Here is a 17519-nt window from a genome sequence, read left to right on the forward strand (position 1 = left end):
GCAAATAGATCGCCATTGTGATATCAGTGTGCACAATATTCTTCTTGCAAAGGACTGTTTGGTCGAATATTTTTTGGCTAATATATTCCAATGAACTTGTACAATAAACTCACATTTTGAACAAGGAGATCTTTAAATCTCAAAGACTGCAGCTCAACACCGAGATAAATCATCAAAATAAAGTGGAAACAAGCAAAAAGCTGGTCAGCACTTACAAGGGTTTAAATGCGGTAAAGTAATAGACATTTTCCATAGATTATGGAGAACTGAATGGATAATTTTCGAGTAGGACTTTAAAAAGAAAAATCATACTGCTTTCAACTTTATTTTTATTCTTTTAAGACAGAGCATCTCTCTTAAAAAAATACACCATGATTTTATGAAAACTTTATATCTGCCAGAGGTATAAATCATTGTGGACTGGTTACAAATATAAGATGCTTATTTCTAATGCTTTAAAACAAAACACTTATCTCAGTTTATTAGTGCTTCAATTCGCAGTCATGTATCTGTATATCCACAATCATCCTCTCAATCTTAAAAGAAAACTTAAGCTGACAACGCATAATGTTTTTTTTTTTAAATTACTTGATTGACATTTACACAGTGTGTATCGTGTACTAGCCAAGATGTTTCATCATTTTGTGCAGAGTAAGCTGCATATTTTGGGTTAGTCACCCTTCATGTATGAACGATACCGTTTTGTAATAGTAGTAATATGTGGCACACACACCCACACACACGCCGTTGTGTGTTTGATCGGTCTCATTTCTTGAAGAACTCTCAAACAAAGACGCCCATTGTGACTCAGGCTTTGGTTCAATTGTGATTACTCCAAACGGTGGAGGCGGCTGTGCAGCTTTCTGAAAAGCTGCAAGGCCACATAGTCAACGCGTGTTTATTTAATTACACTTTGAGCCTGTACGGGCATCTTAAAGGAAGTGTGGATCACTCAACTTTTACACAGACTCTGACAATGGACTTCCTGCTCTGCTCTCCCCCACCCCCAGCTACTGTCAGTGTACTACCACCTCCTATTGGCTGCCTGGAGCTCTGGGTGATGCAACATAGTTGATCTTGCTCGGCAGGTATTCAGACCTGCCCGCGCCCATGGCTGCTCGCCTGTGCATCCATTTATTGTGTTTGCTTGTGGCTGCAGGGAAGATGATGCAATAATGCAGGTAGCGTTTTACTGCTTTTGCTCATTTAGTTACATTGCAACCCATTCCTGCCCCGATCTTTTATCTGATTTTGTAAAGATGAAGGCTCTTTGGTTGTCTAAGAGTCCACTATGTACAGTGTAGAGTGGGCAGAAAAAAATGTATATCCAAAAGAAAATATTTGATAGAATCACTTTCATGTGTGGAAGAGGTTATATTACATGAAAATTGTACCTTCAAATCATGCTTGATTCAGTGCATTTAAAGGTTACATGTGCTGCCCAACAAGAGATAAATATGGACTAAAAAAGCTCTCCATGTTGTGTATAATCCAGCTCTTCCAGGCTGTAATTATATAATTTTCCAGAATCACTGGTCAAATTGTCTGTCTACTTTTAAATGGAATCAGCAGTTGATGATTCCAAATATGAGCATTTACTGCAGATACTTCTATATGAAAAAAACAGAAAGAGGAAAAAGGAAGATGGATAATTGTACCCGCAAAATGCAGAAGATTAGTAGGTAGATTGGTGCTGCGCCTGCAGTGGTGAACAGAGACCTGAGCCAAAAGGTGAGGCTCTCGATTTACCAGTCGGTCTATGTTCCTACATTCATGACCTCATCTATGGTCATGAACTTTGGGCAGTGATCAAAAGAATGAGACTGTGGAAACATGACAAAGGAGTCTGTTCTCTCCTTCCAAGATAGGGTGAGAAGCTTGGTCATCCAGGAGGGACTCAGAGTAGAGCCGCTGCTTCTCCACATGGAGAAGAGGTGGCTCGGGCATCTGGTTAGGACGCCTCCTGGACGCCTCCCTGGTGAAATGTCCTGAGCATGTTCCATAGGAAGGAGACCCAGAGGAAGACCCACACTGGAGGGACTATGTTGCTCAGTTGGTCTGGAATCACCTTGGAATTCCCCTGGAGGAGCTGAGAAGTGGCTGGGGAGAGGGAAGTCTGGGTCTCCCTGTTAGGCTGCTGCCCCGGCAACCGGACCTCGGATAAGCAGAAGAAAATGGACGAACTTTGTTTTTTTTCCCATAATTATCCAGACCAGAAATCCAAAAGCAACTCTGAGTGGCAACCCTATGCAATATCAACATTCCCATTGTGGATTTTTAAGACCAGTAATAGAAAAATGGGCTCATATGAAGTTTAAGACTCACAGAAGTTAGTTCACTAATAACAAACTAGATTGGTATCAGATAGCTCTGTTTGTGTCAGCAGTGTGGTGGATGTTGAGAATGAAAACATCCACCGCTGGGACCAAACTGTCCCAGAAAAAAAATGTAACACCTAGACATGAGGGAAATCTGACCTCAGTTTTGTGTTTGTATTCTTCCACCAAACATTCAAGAGTCTTTTCCAAGTTCACAGAGGTTGCTTCTGGGCTTCTAAAGCAGCAACCAAAACTCAATAGAAGAAATGAAATGATCTGTGCTGCAGATAAGATGCAAACAAAAGAGCTCAAAAGACAGCATTTGTCAGCAGGCCATGATAGCGTAACTCTGTGTAGATTTGTTAACTTTAAAAAATCGAATAATATTTTATCTTTACGGCTAAATCTTACCAGAAGTCGTTCTGTGACAAGATGATTCATTTTAAGGATCAGATTCAAATATAAGAAATATTGAGTCACGAATGAGTCATAATATTCTAAGAAGAGTGCCAGCAATGCTTGTTGCTCTTTTCTTTGTGTACGGTTAGGAAGTGGCTATATGGATTAATCATCCTGACGATCCATATGTTCTGCCATGTTGCAGCACCGCCATTAACGTGGAGGGCAGAGATGACAGTCGGTCAAACCAAGCATTTACTCAGCTTAATTCTGTTGCTGGTTTATTTTTAACAAGCTAATTTGAAGTTATTATAACTTTAGAGTCAGATCCCTTATTTTGGAAGAATCTCTAAGAAGTTGACACATTAGTGTTTTTCTCAGTTTAATTGTTGCTAATGGGCCCACTGGCATACAACTCACACCAGATGTTAGCAACAATGCAAGTAATCCAGACATGCAAAGAAAACAAAACAAATTAGTCCACAAATTAATTTGTGTAAAGTAATGAAATAACACAATAATTATTGAACAAATTTATAAAATTGTTTTCCACGAGCTATTTGTTTTACGCATAATTTCATTTTCAAAGTAAATTGTTTTGATTTTTTTGTGTGTGGATTAAATCGACTGTTGGTTAAATTAAATATAGTTAGCAAAGAAAAACGTTGATGTGTCCAATACTTATTTTTCCTCTGTACATGAATCTATTGTTTTGTTCGCAGAATGTAAGTGTGGGGGAGTATTACGAACACTGTAAGAGTTTGGTTTTTGTTTTACAAAAAATGGAATTTGGTTTTTCTTCAGGGTTTTTTCTTATTTAAAAAAAATTACATTTGTTTACAAAGATGAAAACTATAATACAAAACTTGTGAAAATAATTGTACAGGTCTTTCCACAGATCCTAAAATGAATTTAGGATCTGCAAAACACATGAACACACTTTGATATAAACCATTCCATTTTACCTGTGGCTGAATGTTAGGTCATTGTCCTGAAGGAAGTTAAAAAGTTAAACACTTTTTAAGCCTTTGACATATTTTAACCAGGTATTTCTAGTATTTACATTCAGGTTTTTTTTTTCTTTTAATCAAATCTAAAATAAGATAAGATCAATTTTATTGTCCAGTGTAATTTTCCATTGCACATGTAGGCCAACATGTTCAACTCAAGGTGCTCTGATCAAAACACCTTCTTTCATATGTTCACTGTGTCTCCTACGTGGCTTGTAGCAAACTCCAAACACAACTTATTGCATCAAACGATGGCTTCCTTCCCGCTTCTTCTTAAAGGCTAGATTTGAGGAGTTCACATCTAATAATTGAATTTGCAGCTCCTCCAGAGTTACCATGGACTGATACATGTTACTGACATTATAGTAAACACATCTGGTCACTATTTGGTAATTGGGTGAGTTTTTTGGGGGGCACACTGGATTTTAATTAGAGATATCAAAGGAGCTGAATACAAATGCATGCCACACTTTGAAGATTTTTATTTGTAAAAGATGTTGAAACCTATGCGTCAGTTGCTTTCCTTTTCACAATTAAGGAGTACTCTGAGTCAAGTTCATGGGAAATTGGAGTCTTGCACGATGTTTTACAGTCTTCTGAAAACCACATTAAAAAAATAAACATAATAATATTGTCAACGTTTGTCATAAAACACCCTGGAAGATTAGACCACTCGAAATGGTTTGAGCTACCCATCAGGACTAGAGAGCCCTTGCTGAAGCAGAAATGGCACATATATAGTTAACAAAATGCGAAGACGATCGACTTCAGCTGAATACCAGAAGACGAGAAATCTGAAGTGTGTTGGATGACATACACAGTGCACATCTGAGATCAAACAAAACAGAAAACTGAGCAATCAGAAATTCTTAAAAATGTTTGGTTTCCCAAAAAAAGACAAATTGAATTTCCCATTCAAGCTTAATTATTTATTTTCCTGCTTTGTTTGGATGTTGTTAAATTTTCAGTGGTCTGGGAATTAAGATGTTCTCTGCCGAACTGTTCATTTGTAGGTTCAGAATGATCCAGCTAAACCACTTCAAGACAGCAGATCTGAAACCAATTGAGTAATGTCGTTAAGGTGTTTTGAACTGAACATTTTGTGCTTGTTCTTTTTAAATAGAGGCCGAGACGTTCTGAACACAACTCGTCTCTTTTTTTTTTCTTTTTTTTTTTTTTGAAGGGAGCGGCTCTGACTTGAAAAACCAGAAGGCAATCAGATGCATCTTTTTCCTCTTGCTCCTGCTGGTCAGACTGTAACATGAACAGGAAGAGATGGAGAATATGTGTGTGAGAGGTTTGGAGGGAGGGGGGATGGGCATTTTGCCTCGAAGGAATTGGCATTACACCGCGTTCATGCTGCATATCTGCTTGTCAACCTGCGGAGGCCAAAGAGCACTCAGACAGCCTATGGAGGCCGGCCAGTACGCCCACGTTGCATCGGCCCGACACACGTACATGAACACGCACTCTCACACACCTTTCGGTAGATGTTGCACCACATATACAATTACTGATTTATACACCTGAAAGCAGTCACATCAAGGGTCCCCGTGCACATGCAAAGGACGTCAGCAGGACATATTTTACCTTGTTGGTGAGTAACTGACACACTTGAGGGACGTAATCAATTAGGCATCCTCCACTGGGGAACGCTGGGATGTGAAGTGCTGAGGAGCCTCCCAGAGCGCTGATGAAGAAGGAAACAGAAGCAACAGTTAGCAGTCGTTCTCATTTTTGCTTTATGTTAAATATCATGTATAATGCCGGGTCTATTTTTAGAGGTATTTGTGGCTCCAGGAGCAATTCAAGACCGTGCGTGACTGTGCCTGACTTTATGCGAGTGAGCGTTCACTGCACAGCACAACAAATCCAAAAATGAAGCACGTTAACATTTTCTGCAGTCTACCTGAAACTGAGGAATTACAATTTAAAAAAGAGCAAGTCAAGCCTGTGGCATTCTCTTCATTCTCCTTCAGTTATTATTTTGACGTCCATCTGATTTAATCCTGGAGCACAGCTCCATTAGTGATTAGCGCATGCTTATTTAATCTGGAAATCTGCTGCTGCAGCTCCCTGGTGACTAACCCACTGCCGAAGCGACTCCCTCGTTTCTTTCTGATCTGGGGCAAAAACTGAGGGAATACCCCGAGGACGAGTTAAAGGTCTCAGGAAACTGCTTTAATGCTTTAAATGCTCATTTAAAGACAAATAGAGGGGTGGGAGGGGTTCTTCCACAGATTTCTATTTTTATTTCAGTTTTCAAGACAACAGGGAAGTCACAGAAGAATTAGGAATAGTTTCATCCTATGAAAACATAGGGTGGAGCCTCTGTTTATGTATAGATATATGGTGCAAAAGTGTTTTTGTCAGTTTATTAAAGTTTTTCCTTGGAATTTTGCTGCTCTTCCATAGGCTTTTGTTCAGATTCTGGAGCATAAATATATATTTTTGTTTCTAAAGTTACTGTAATTTATGAATAATGGAGGCCAAAAAATACACACAACATGACAGACTAATGGATGATATGGATGGATGAATTATTTAGACAGCGGAGTATGAAATGAAGTTTGAATATACAACTCAATACAACAGAACGTAATCAGCGTTCTTTTTCATATCTTTCTAGATATGGAAAGCACTTCAAATCTTATACTTTTCCAGCGTGTGTGCAGAAACCTTGCTAACCCAAGGAGATGAAGAGACGTCTCCTTGGGTTCAGTGTCTGGTCGTTTTTGCAGTTTGTACTGTCTTTTTTAAAGGCAAGATTGTAGATACTGCTCATCTACTAGAAGCAGCTTTTAAAGCCAAAGGTTTCTTCTTTTGTCTTTCAGTTGTCCATTTAACATTTTCTATGTTCTCATATTTCAGAAACTGGACTGAAAAGGATCTAAAAGTCAATATTAAAATAAAATATTACAAGAATGTCTAGTACCGGTAGTTTAGAAAAATATAAGTTATACTTTAAAAGGTTTCAAAATGTTAAAGGATTAGTCAGTTTCTCCAAATCCTAAAGTTTAGCATCAATCTCAAACTATTTATTTCAATTATCTACCATATCATCTCCGTCTTACAAACTAATGCTATAAAAAATAATTTCAGTGTTAGCTAAACATCTGAAAAGTGTCTATGCTACAGGAAAAACGGACCAGAAATGAAACAACCCATGTCTTCGAATGTCGTGTTTATCTAGTGTCATTTAAAAAGACAAACCCAAATTAAGCAATTCTGGGTTGTCATTCACCCTTCATTTCTGACCAAATGCACATTTGTGCATATTTCTGACTTCTGAGTTGATAAAAAGGCAAAAAAAGTATGAATTATGCAATATTCTTGCCAAATTATAGAGATGGAAAATGCAGAAGCACATAAAATGGTGACAGTAAAAGAAAGGTTGCAACAGCCTGCTAATGCAATCACAGTACTAACCGTGGTCAGAAAATTCTTCCAACATGTAGGAAAAAGTTTCTCGCTTCTACGGTAAGTGACAAATCTAAAAAAGTAATTGCACAAGACGATTCCAAAGAAGCGCAAGAGAAGTTATGAGAAAGGTGTCTCTCCTCCCACGTGCTCCACCTTGCCGCCATGAGTCAAATCCATGGCTGTTTACATGGGAAGAAAAAAAAAATGCCTTATTGATGTAACACAGGGTCAACAGGAAGAGTCAGGTGGAATCAGAACAAAGAAATTAAGTTTAAGCGAAAGTCTGCAAATGAGAAGAAAATGCAAGTTTATATTTCAAATTAAAATAACAGCAACGTAAACTGGTGCACAGCTGAATATTAACGAGGCTCTATTCAAAGAAAAGCAGGCCATGTCATGAAGACGTTTTCATTGTCAAAATCCTTTTCTCAAGAACTCCAAAGCTACCATTTACAGTAGGCTTTGTGCACATAATTAGCATTAGCCTGTGCACCAACAAATGGTCGATTGAAAATAGCTCAGAGCCACTAGGAGAAAAGCTTTTGAAAATGAAAACCTAAATGATGCCCATCTATCCTCCCACAGATCTAAGAATAGCTGCACATCATTCAGATGGAAATGCGGACAAGAGCTACAGAATAGTTGGCTGTGCGTTCGTCATTCATTTGTGTCATTGGAAACTATCAGATCAAATGTGATGCACGCTGAAATTTGTTGCTTTAACATTTGAAAATATGTGAAGGCGGAAGATTAGACAATGAGTTTAACCTTCACTTCTCCAAAACTTCTGTATTTGTGTAGACCATTTCCATCTGATTAGTCAGACCCTTCATATTTAGCTTCAGTTCTAATGAACAAAAATAAAAAACAGATGGATAAATGGGGCGCAGATTCCCGAACACTACTTCACACCATTTAATAAAAACAAAATCAGGAATCAGAAATTGTAACTTTCCAAGCACAACTCAAGCTGAATTCCCTTTTCCATGAGGTTTTGATTTAGTCTTTAATAGGTTTCATGTTTCTTAAAGTTTTATTAGTTGTTTTGAATGTGGTTTTCAGAATTAGGGTAAAATGCTGAGAGATTTATTGGTTTATAACAGACTTTTACGACAAGAGGGGCTTTTAGTTCGTTAAATGTTCCAGACTGGCCTGCAGCCGTCACTAGCAAACCCAAATCCATTTTACGGTGAAAATTTGGTTTTTATTTTGAAAAAAATGATAAAAAGTGACAAATATAGATATATATATTAGTGAGTAAAAGCGGCACAAATAGATCATCTTTTATCATCTATTTAAAACAGGCTTGTATGGAAAATAAGACCTTGTGTTTCAGGGAGTTACTTGTGTATAACAGGTTAGACTCAAAAAATAATCAATACGTTTGATAACTTTTAAAATGACCAACATTTGATTTTTTCTCAGACATTGGAAGTATTATTAGAAATAAAATGCATCACGATTAATTTTAAGTGAAAAAGAGGAAAAAAAGACATTTATTACCTTATTTAGATTTTTTTTCTATTTTTGTTTTGTAAAAAAGTTAAATATTTGCGCATGTTTGTTCTATGAATGTCCATGAGCCTTTAATTTCTGAAAAGCAGAAGTTGAACATTAAGAAATGCATTCAATATCTTGCCTTTTTATCAGGAACATGTTATAGTGAAATGTAACATTTCACTATATATGATTGAAAAAAAACTTATAAACTTGATAAGAACAGAGTTGAATTATGTTTTTTGCCCATCTGTCCATCATTTGTCCATTCATGCATCCATCCATATTCTTTACCCGTTTGTACTTGTTGGGATCTCTGGTTCCTATCTCCAGAGGTCATTGGTCAAAGTGTGGGGTACACCGGGCAAACAACCATGAGCACACACACCTATGAATAATTTAGAGAAACCAATTAAACTAACAGTGGTGTTTTTAAGACTGTAGGAAGAAGCTGGAGTACTGAGTGAGAACCAACGCATGAATGGTACTCACTGCATGCGTGAGAACCACGCATGCAGTGAGTACTTGTACTACAATTACAACTGTAATACAATTACTACAGTTGTAATTGTAGTAAAAAGGGCTCTTTTTACTTTCATGCAAAAAGAGCCTTTTTGCTGCAAGCTACCATCTGCGCCCCACACAGCCAAAGCTCTTTACCAGTTCTGTTTATTTCTTATTATTTTATTTCTCAATGTCACTTTGTACCTGTCTCTGCTTTCATTCTCATTAGATCCTGTCCTCTCAGTGTTTACAACATTTCTACAGCATCAAACACTGATACACATTCATCATTAGTCACAGATGCTATACCTGGGCCTAATCGCCAAAGCCAGCATTTTGCAGCAGCTGTATACATACCAAGACACTCTGTCCATGCCCGGTGGAGACTTACTTACTTACCTAGGTGGACTTTGACCTTTTATGTGCATTCTGGAAATAGGCAACTTTTGGCCAAAAACACTTAAACCAATAGGCGTTACCTACCAAGTAAAACTAACTAGAGCAGTATTTCCTTCCTGGAAGTAATTGATGTCAGGTTTTACAAGCTTTCAGGGCACAGACTAGTCCTTGTTAAACAATGAGTGTAATACGCCAGGTTAAAGACCCGACAAACACTTGATTATTCTTGGTTTAGTTACCAAAACATGGGCAACAATGCGCATACCGGTCATGAAAAAGCACTGTATTACTTACAAAGAGGTGTTCTCAGACTCTGTAAATGTTTTAAACTGAACCTCCTGTGGGTGGACTCAGAATCAAGACATAATGGTGTTTAACTCTCCCAAGTGGCACCCTGAAGTGTCTCCGCTGCCGTCTCCACTGGTGACACCACTCTCAGCACTACCCACACATGTTGGAGTCATCGTGCAGACATGCTGCCTGAGTCGAACCCTCTGAGCGATCCAACCCACTGCATGACATATTTACAGTAGAATGTGTACATGTAAACATGCAGAGTCTCATGCAGTACAGTGATGGGGCTGCCTGTGACTTCATCAAATGGAGAGATTATCCTGTGTGACTCAGGTGAATGGTGACGAAGCTCGGTTTGTTTGTTTATGTGTGTGTTTTATGTGTGTGTGAGGGAGAATTGGAGGAGCGTGTGTAGCAGCGTGGGAAAAGATAAAGGCTCCAAAAGAAGGAGGGCAGCTGTGATTCATGATGAAAGTGAAAGATGAGGCCAAGATGAACTGTTTGGGGATTCAAATGTAGCTTCAAAAGGAGAACATTTCCATTTTGATTGCCTTCATTATTTCCAAAAGCCTGGAAGGCAAAACGAGTCTCGATGAAGACTCTCTGGACAAAATAGCATTGTGTGGTTCCTCTGAGAAGGGACGAAGAGACCTTTGGCCTTTGGCAACAGAACTCAGTGACCTCTCCTCTGAAAGTAATGAAATTATGCAAATCTCCCTATCTCAACCATTGGGATAGAATCAGTTTATGAAATGCTTGAAGCACCACTTTTAGAGTGGAAGTAAAACCTTCTGAGACCTGGAGAAAGAAGGACTTTAAACATGTAGTCTTTTTAGAACTTTTATAATTGTAAGCATGTGTGAATGTGTAATTATAAATATGTACATCCACCTATCGTATATCCATGCAGGGTTGCAGAAGGGCAGGTGCCTATTTCAGTCGGTCATTGGGCAAGAAGCAGAGTACACCCCTGCTTCTTGCCGTGATTACGTCTGATAATAAGTAAAGTCAAAATTCAACCAATACGACTCCAATTATGATTGTTAGAAATGTGTCTAAGGAAGCCCAGTCATTGCTTTGAGCCTTTGACTGTGCAACTATCACTCATAATGAAGATTTATTTTTAGTTGACTTCAGAAGGATTGTCTTTATCATTGATGGTAACCTAAAGGGTCCTGAAAGTTGTTGCTATGGTTATTGTGTTGTCCACTATAAATTGCCATTATTTAGGGAGGAAAAACAGACTTCTAAACCTGAGAGATGACCTAGCATTTTGCATATGAGACAAGTTGGTAAAAAAAAAAAAAAACTGTTAATGTGGTTCATGTAAAGCTTGTCACAAGGACAATTTGCACTAATTTCTTTAGATGAATATAAAAATGTGTCCTTTGTCAGGTTTCTGATCCTTGGTCCAGCCTCCAAAAAATCTTGGAAAATTTCAAATCTAGATATTTTTCATATTAATTTGAGAAAGCCACTCTAACTATGAAACTAAAAGTTTATTTTGTCAAAATAAATCTAAATTTGGAAGGATAGTAAGTTTTTGATACAGAGAAATCACATTTTTATGATTGGTTCATAATGTATCCAAACTAATAGTTTGTGCAAGATCTATGAGAAAGTACTACAACTTGAATCTTTTTCAAAACAATCAGCTGTGTGAGCAAACATTTTACTTTCTCAAAGCAAGAAAACCTTTGTCCATATTTAATGATTTAGGAAAGGTTCTGAGATGAAGAAACTCTGCTTTTCATAACAAAGCAACATCTGAAAGTTTCCTTCAGAGAAACATGCAAAGTAGGAATCTTCAAGGAGACAGGAAGGAGGCAGCAGCCTGTGCTGGAGTGGGGGAGAGCTAGCCGTCTGCACTGACATCTCAGACTGTCAAGACTGCTTCCCGAGCTGGTGGAGAATTTATTTTATCAGACTGACAATTTATGACTGTGACAAGATGTTCATAAAACCTTGAAAAAAATAATCTGATTGAAATGCAGAGACTTTCAAAGTCAATAACACACCTCTACAAACCCTGGAGAGAGGACACACGCAAACAAAGTGTACACCCACACAAGCCGACGTGCACATGTGCACGCTCAGGGTAAAGCATGTTTGGACACACAGAAACTGACACACACAGAAGCACCTACAGGCAAATGCAGATACACAAACATTAGTCCACTGCAGCCTAAAACTGTCTCTCTGTGTTGATTTTTCTGGGCTCCTAAATCTGGTTTGGGGGCAGAGACGGTGCCCACTCGATTCTTTTATGCAATGCAGCAGGTTTTCTGGGGGAAGAAGAGATGTATCTGACTCGTCTCATGGGCTTGGGAAAATCAGGTAAATGAGATGCGAGTGTAAAAAAATAAAATAAATAAAAAATTAAATGAAAAAAGGCTAGAGTCCGACCAAAAAAAAAAAAAAATGCTGTGAGAGGGAGGCTACAAATTAGCCAGAAATCAATGTCTGAGCAGATAAGTGCTTCTTTATGAGGAGTCCAGAGCCAGAAATAACCAATGGGATTCTGATGGCAAGCTACAGCGACACTAAGTCATTACTTCCTCTAATCTTGCATTACCACAGGTGCAACCTCAATGAGCCGTGCTAATGAGCACTTTTATTGCTGCAGGTATCTGCTCCAGGAGACATTCCCTTCACACAGATACAACACGAGTGGAACTAAAAAGAGTTAATTGTTGAAGAAATTTCTCAAAGTGGTTACATTTAGTTTTTAATTAATTCTTTTGCCTTCACCAGAAATAGTTACCAAAGCTCAATTTTGTTGTTTTCGTTGAACACTATCCCAAAGCACAAACAAAGTGGAGTTTAAGTTTCCAAATTGAAGACTGGGCATTTTTCTTCAAGATTTCAGGGTTCCATCAACTACAGCACACTGTCCAACTCCTGACCATAACACTAGTTAGTTCTACACAAACTGCACACAAAAAGATCAACTTTTGTTACATAATTTCGAAGATTTTTTTAGATTGAGGTATGATGTGTTGCTTTTCAATATCTTTTAACATAACGCACATTGTCAGACAGATTCTATTTAAGCCAGGGGTGTCCAAAGAGTGCGACAGACTGGCGACCTGTCCAGCATGTAACCCACCTCTCGCCTGAAACGTTCGCTGGAGATAGGTACCAGCACCCCTCCCAACCCCACTAGGGACAAGAGTCTACAAAAAATGGATGGATGGATGGTGTCCAAAGTGCGGGTAAGCGGACATTTGTGGCCCTCAAGATGATATTGCAAAATCCCCAACTGTAGTACAAAGATGATAGATATTTGATCAGCACAGGTAGTTCATATGTTGCAGCAAAGATGTTTGAAGAGTGTGACCCAACTCTTGTTCTTGTTTCTGTAAATAGCCTATATTAATTGAATCTAAAATTTCAAAAATTATATACCTGTTTATTTTAACAAGGCAGAAGTATGAGAGCCTTTTTATTTTTAGTGTTGAGCATGTAAAAGTAAAAAAAAAAAAAAAAAAAAAAGAAATCACAGAGAAATAAATGTGTGCATTTTCATGAAAACCCTAATTTTTGTGCCCCACAAGTACATCTAACTTTACAATTTCGGTAGGCGTGGCAAAAAGTTTGATGCCATTCATTTAAGTGATTTAACAAATCTACAGATCAAAAAGTAATTAGTGTGTGTAAAATAAAACTGAACTCTACTTTCTAAAAAAAATTGGCTAATTGGAATTAACGGATGATTTAACATGGGGCGTAGGGTTACTTTTCCACATTAGGACAGCATATTTTTGGTATCCGTCATCTCTTAATAAGTGAAAATATCATTTGAAAACAGCATTAATGCCAATATGTTGTCAGCAGAGTAACCGACAATGTCAAAGACTGTTAAAGTTTAGCTATAAAGTCATTATTCTCAACACTTATGATCTTCAAGAATCTAAAAAGATTCATTATGAGTTATCTGGTGTTAGTAGCTAAGCAAAGCTGGTTGGGGCCTGTTTAAAATTATGCAAGCAGTCAACTCTGTTTTTTTTTGGAATATCCTAAACATCTTTCTTTTTTATTATCATCTTGTAGTAAATCATGTAGTAAATTGATGAAATATAAAAGAGATTAATTTCTTTGATACAAAAAGAACTGAAAAAGTCCGTTAAAAACACAGGAAAACCAAGGCACGTTGTTCTGGCCTGTCGCTTCATGTATGATGACTTATTTGTGTGCAAAGTTTGATTCAGGACACTGATTTATTGTTCACATTATTAAGAGACTCCTTAGATTGTGAATGCTGTTTTGTTAAAAAAAAGTGCACATAACTACTTTACTACATAGACTTGAGTGTGTGAAACAGCAGTAAATGATGCAATGAAAGTTTCACTTAAAAATTTATATCTCTGAAGATGTAAGAAAGAGGTGAGCCTTGTTGGTACTGGTCTTTGATGTCTGTACCATAATGGTTTGGTCCATGTGACCTTGTGAAACCAGAAAAGAAAGAAAACTTGATTTAAGCAAACAGTTGTTTCTCAGAAATAAAAATGAGTTTGCTTGCTGTTGTATAGTGAAATTACATTCATATCTATCTACTGAATTATTGGTGGAAAATGATGAATAAATATTTATGGAAAATTTTTTTGTCTGCAGCATTTGTTTAGCAGTGCATTTGAGATTGTTGACCAGACTGGTAAAAATGCAACACACTCCCACTTGACCTGGTTGACCCTTTTGATAGTATTATTGCCCTTCCTGATTACTTTTTCATCCCACTGGGATGCATGAAGCCCATATTTTAGACCTGATAACACCACAACCTCCACCCCAACAAAATCTATTAGAGACCTGATTTAACCTGGCAAACAACTTCGCATCAAAGCTTGAATTATTTATGCTCTCTAAATGTCTACATGAATTTAACAGCTACTTTAAATGAGTGTAACACCATCCGTTTCACAGTACATTTTCTTCCAGACGTCACGTAAAATATTATATAACCAATGAACACTGAATCTTAAGCAGGTGCGTTTTTTAAACCCGCAGAATGGGAGGTTGGGAGGTGTTGCACTTCAACTAATCAATGATTTCTACAGGAGAAGCAAATAAATCAGAGGGCTGTGCAATGGTGCTCATATGCTCAATGTTATTGGTGAAAACGTGGGTGTTTGTTGGGGTACTTCAACGTGTTTTTTTCCCCCTTGTCGCTCTGAAGGGGCTGAAAACATTAGAGTGATGTTGCGTTTGAAGACAGAGGGAGGAAAAGCAGCAGAAAAAGCAGGAAAAAGAGAGGAAGAGGGAATAGGAATGGAGGTATAACACTGTAGCTCAGGGGGCTTACTAGTGTGCGTTCAGCGCGCTTAGATCCAAGCCCCTGCTGAAAGACAGCAAAAGTGAGATATCAAACAACTCAGGAGTGATGGAAGGAAAAAAAAGTAGAGAGGTGTAAGCGAAGAGAAAATGAATGCTGTTTTTTTTTCTCCGCGCTGCGTTTCAGTTGAGCGAGGGACGACCTTGCTGGTGAGAGCACAGCGCTTTCCTCTCTTTTAAGTCCCACTCACTCGCTCAGTTTCCCTTTGAGGATCAGCCAGAGGGATCAGCAGAGGAGAGAGAGAGAGAGAGAGAGAATGATGGAAGCATAGAGGAAGACGGAGGGAGAGGAGACGAGCGGCAATGCATGTGGAAAACAAGAGGGGCGAGGACGGGGGTGGAGAGCCATACGACCGAGGAGACAGGAGTTAAAAACTTAAAAAGATCAAGCTAAGTGATGGATAAACATACAGAACTCAACTGGATAGTATTTTCTAGATCCTTAAAGAAAAATCATGTTGGAATATTTTCCATATATAGTTGTTGCAAATTCCCAAGTTTGAAGAATGAAAAAGAAAACTTTTTAGAAAGAGATGGGAAATTACTTTGAAAAATTAAAAAAACAAACTTAAATTGAGGCATTGGTAAACATTGTCATCTACTGTATATTACACTTTACTTTCAGTCTCAAGTATGATAAAGCTTTTTTAATAAAGTAGATATTTCTGATCTTACTTTTTATTATTATTTTTGCATCATTGCTCTTCTTGATCAGCAGTACATACAATGTTAGTCCAAATGTATTTCCTTGTGCATGTATAGCCTGCTTGATTCTGTTGTAACAATCACAGATAAAAGTTTTAGTCTTTTGCAAATGGAACAAAAACCTGAACTGTTAAGAGCCACGAACGAGCATGATGTATGTAATGGATGTTTCCTAGAGTTTAGTTCAATAGCCAGACGAAACAAAATTATGGCTTGGTCGCCCAAAATGTTATGGCTGACGATCGGATCAGGGCTTCTGTGGCGTGTTTTAACGTGTCTACAATACGTACAGGACAGAGGTAGGTATGTTAATCTACTTATTCACGTCTAAATAAAGCAGTAGGTAGTAAAGCCCAACTTCAACAATACAATCATACAAACTATAGATTCGGGCAGGGCTAAATAGGAAAGCATGAGACACATTAGAATTTTTTTAATTCATAAAATACTTTTGTAAATCATGCACTATCAAGTGTTTGTCTATTAGCCAAAAATAAAACGCAGTTTGTGGTTATAATGTTGCAAAACGTGAAAAGGTTCAAGGGACATAAACACATCTGGAAGACTCTGTACACAAATACAGACTGACAGAAAAATTGCAAAAACGAAGCAGCTCTGAACATTTTAATGCCGAGTAGATGTAGCTGATATGACACCCTGCACAAACACCAAAGCTGAGACAGTCTGTGAATCTGTCACTTGTTACAGTCACAACTTGATGGAAATGAGGATTGATTTAAACATTTTCCAAATCTGTTTTGATGCAATTTTTTTTCCCTCTTGGCTTCATGAGATACTGTGAACATTTGTGATAACTGGAATCGACGCCGAGCCTCTTGAACGTCGATCAAATGCTTTGCTAGAAAAACACAGACGTGTGCAGGCGCGCTGCAGCAAATGAGTTTTCCTCTTCAGTGGAGCCAATGCAGAGATAATGGGCAGCTACACAGGAGCAAAGACTAACAAGGGTCAGTGGGGACGCGGAGGGAAGCTAACAGGGTTACACATCTGCATAAATACAAGTATCTGCATGCTAAATAAAGAAGCGCCCTCGATGGATGCAGCGCTGATGCTAAAACTCACAAATACGTTGCGGTCTTCAAACAACGGTGAATAAGACTTCTTTTTTTTTTGCCCTGGGTCATGAATTAACACACTCCCACACAGCTGACAAAAAAGGTGCACAAAAACATGCAGCAGAGCATATTCATGGATAGCCTTGATATGCATATGTGCAAATATCACGAGACAAAGCGGCAACATTAAGCAGGAGGAGAGGGTTTGGAAAATGGGAGCTTGGCTCAATGAAGCGCTCTTAAGCCCCTGCATTTTGTGATGTTTCTGAGAGGGTTCGTTTCCTCTCCTCCTTTATCCAACCCCCCGCTGCTCCGCCGGCAACAACCCCTTATAGCTCCCCACTCTCTGCCGCCTTCAGCCTCCCTCGGTCTGCTCTCTGCACGATGCTGGCAGAGTATAGACTCCAACGCCGCCGAAACGCCGTCAGTCTGGTCACCAATGCCCATATGCATACGTTTTCTGTCATTTTAATAAGGCTCTTCATGATAGCCTCATCAATCGACATGTCCATTTAACCAGTGTTACGCCTTTTAAAAGCAAGCAAATCAATTGGTCAAAAATA

General features: G+C 38.3%; 1 protein-coding gene across 1 annotated transcript in view; it reads right to left on the minus strand.

The window, feature by feature from the left end:
• babam2 (BRISC and BRCA1 A complex member 2) overlaps nt 1–17519 on the minus strand; it is an 82045-nt gene that overhangs the window by 1448 nt on the left and 63078 nt on the right. Inside the window, exon 8 of the mRNA XM_005799112.3 lies at nt 5318–5417. Within this exon, the coding sequence (XP_005799169.1) occupies nt 5318–5417 (100 nt within the window). The remainder of the gene's footprint in view (nt 1–5317; nt 5418–17519) is intronic.

Source organism: Xiphophorus maculatus, chromosome 19, assembly GCF_002775205.1.
Source record: "Xiphophorus maculatus strain JP 163 A chromosome 19, X_maculatus-5.0-male, whole genome shotgun sequence".
Lineage (NCBI taxonomy): Eukaryota > Metazoa > Chordata > Actinopteri > Cyprinodontiformes > Poeciliidae > Xiphophorus > Xiphophorus maculatus.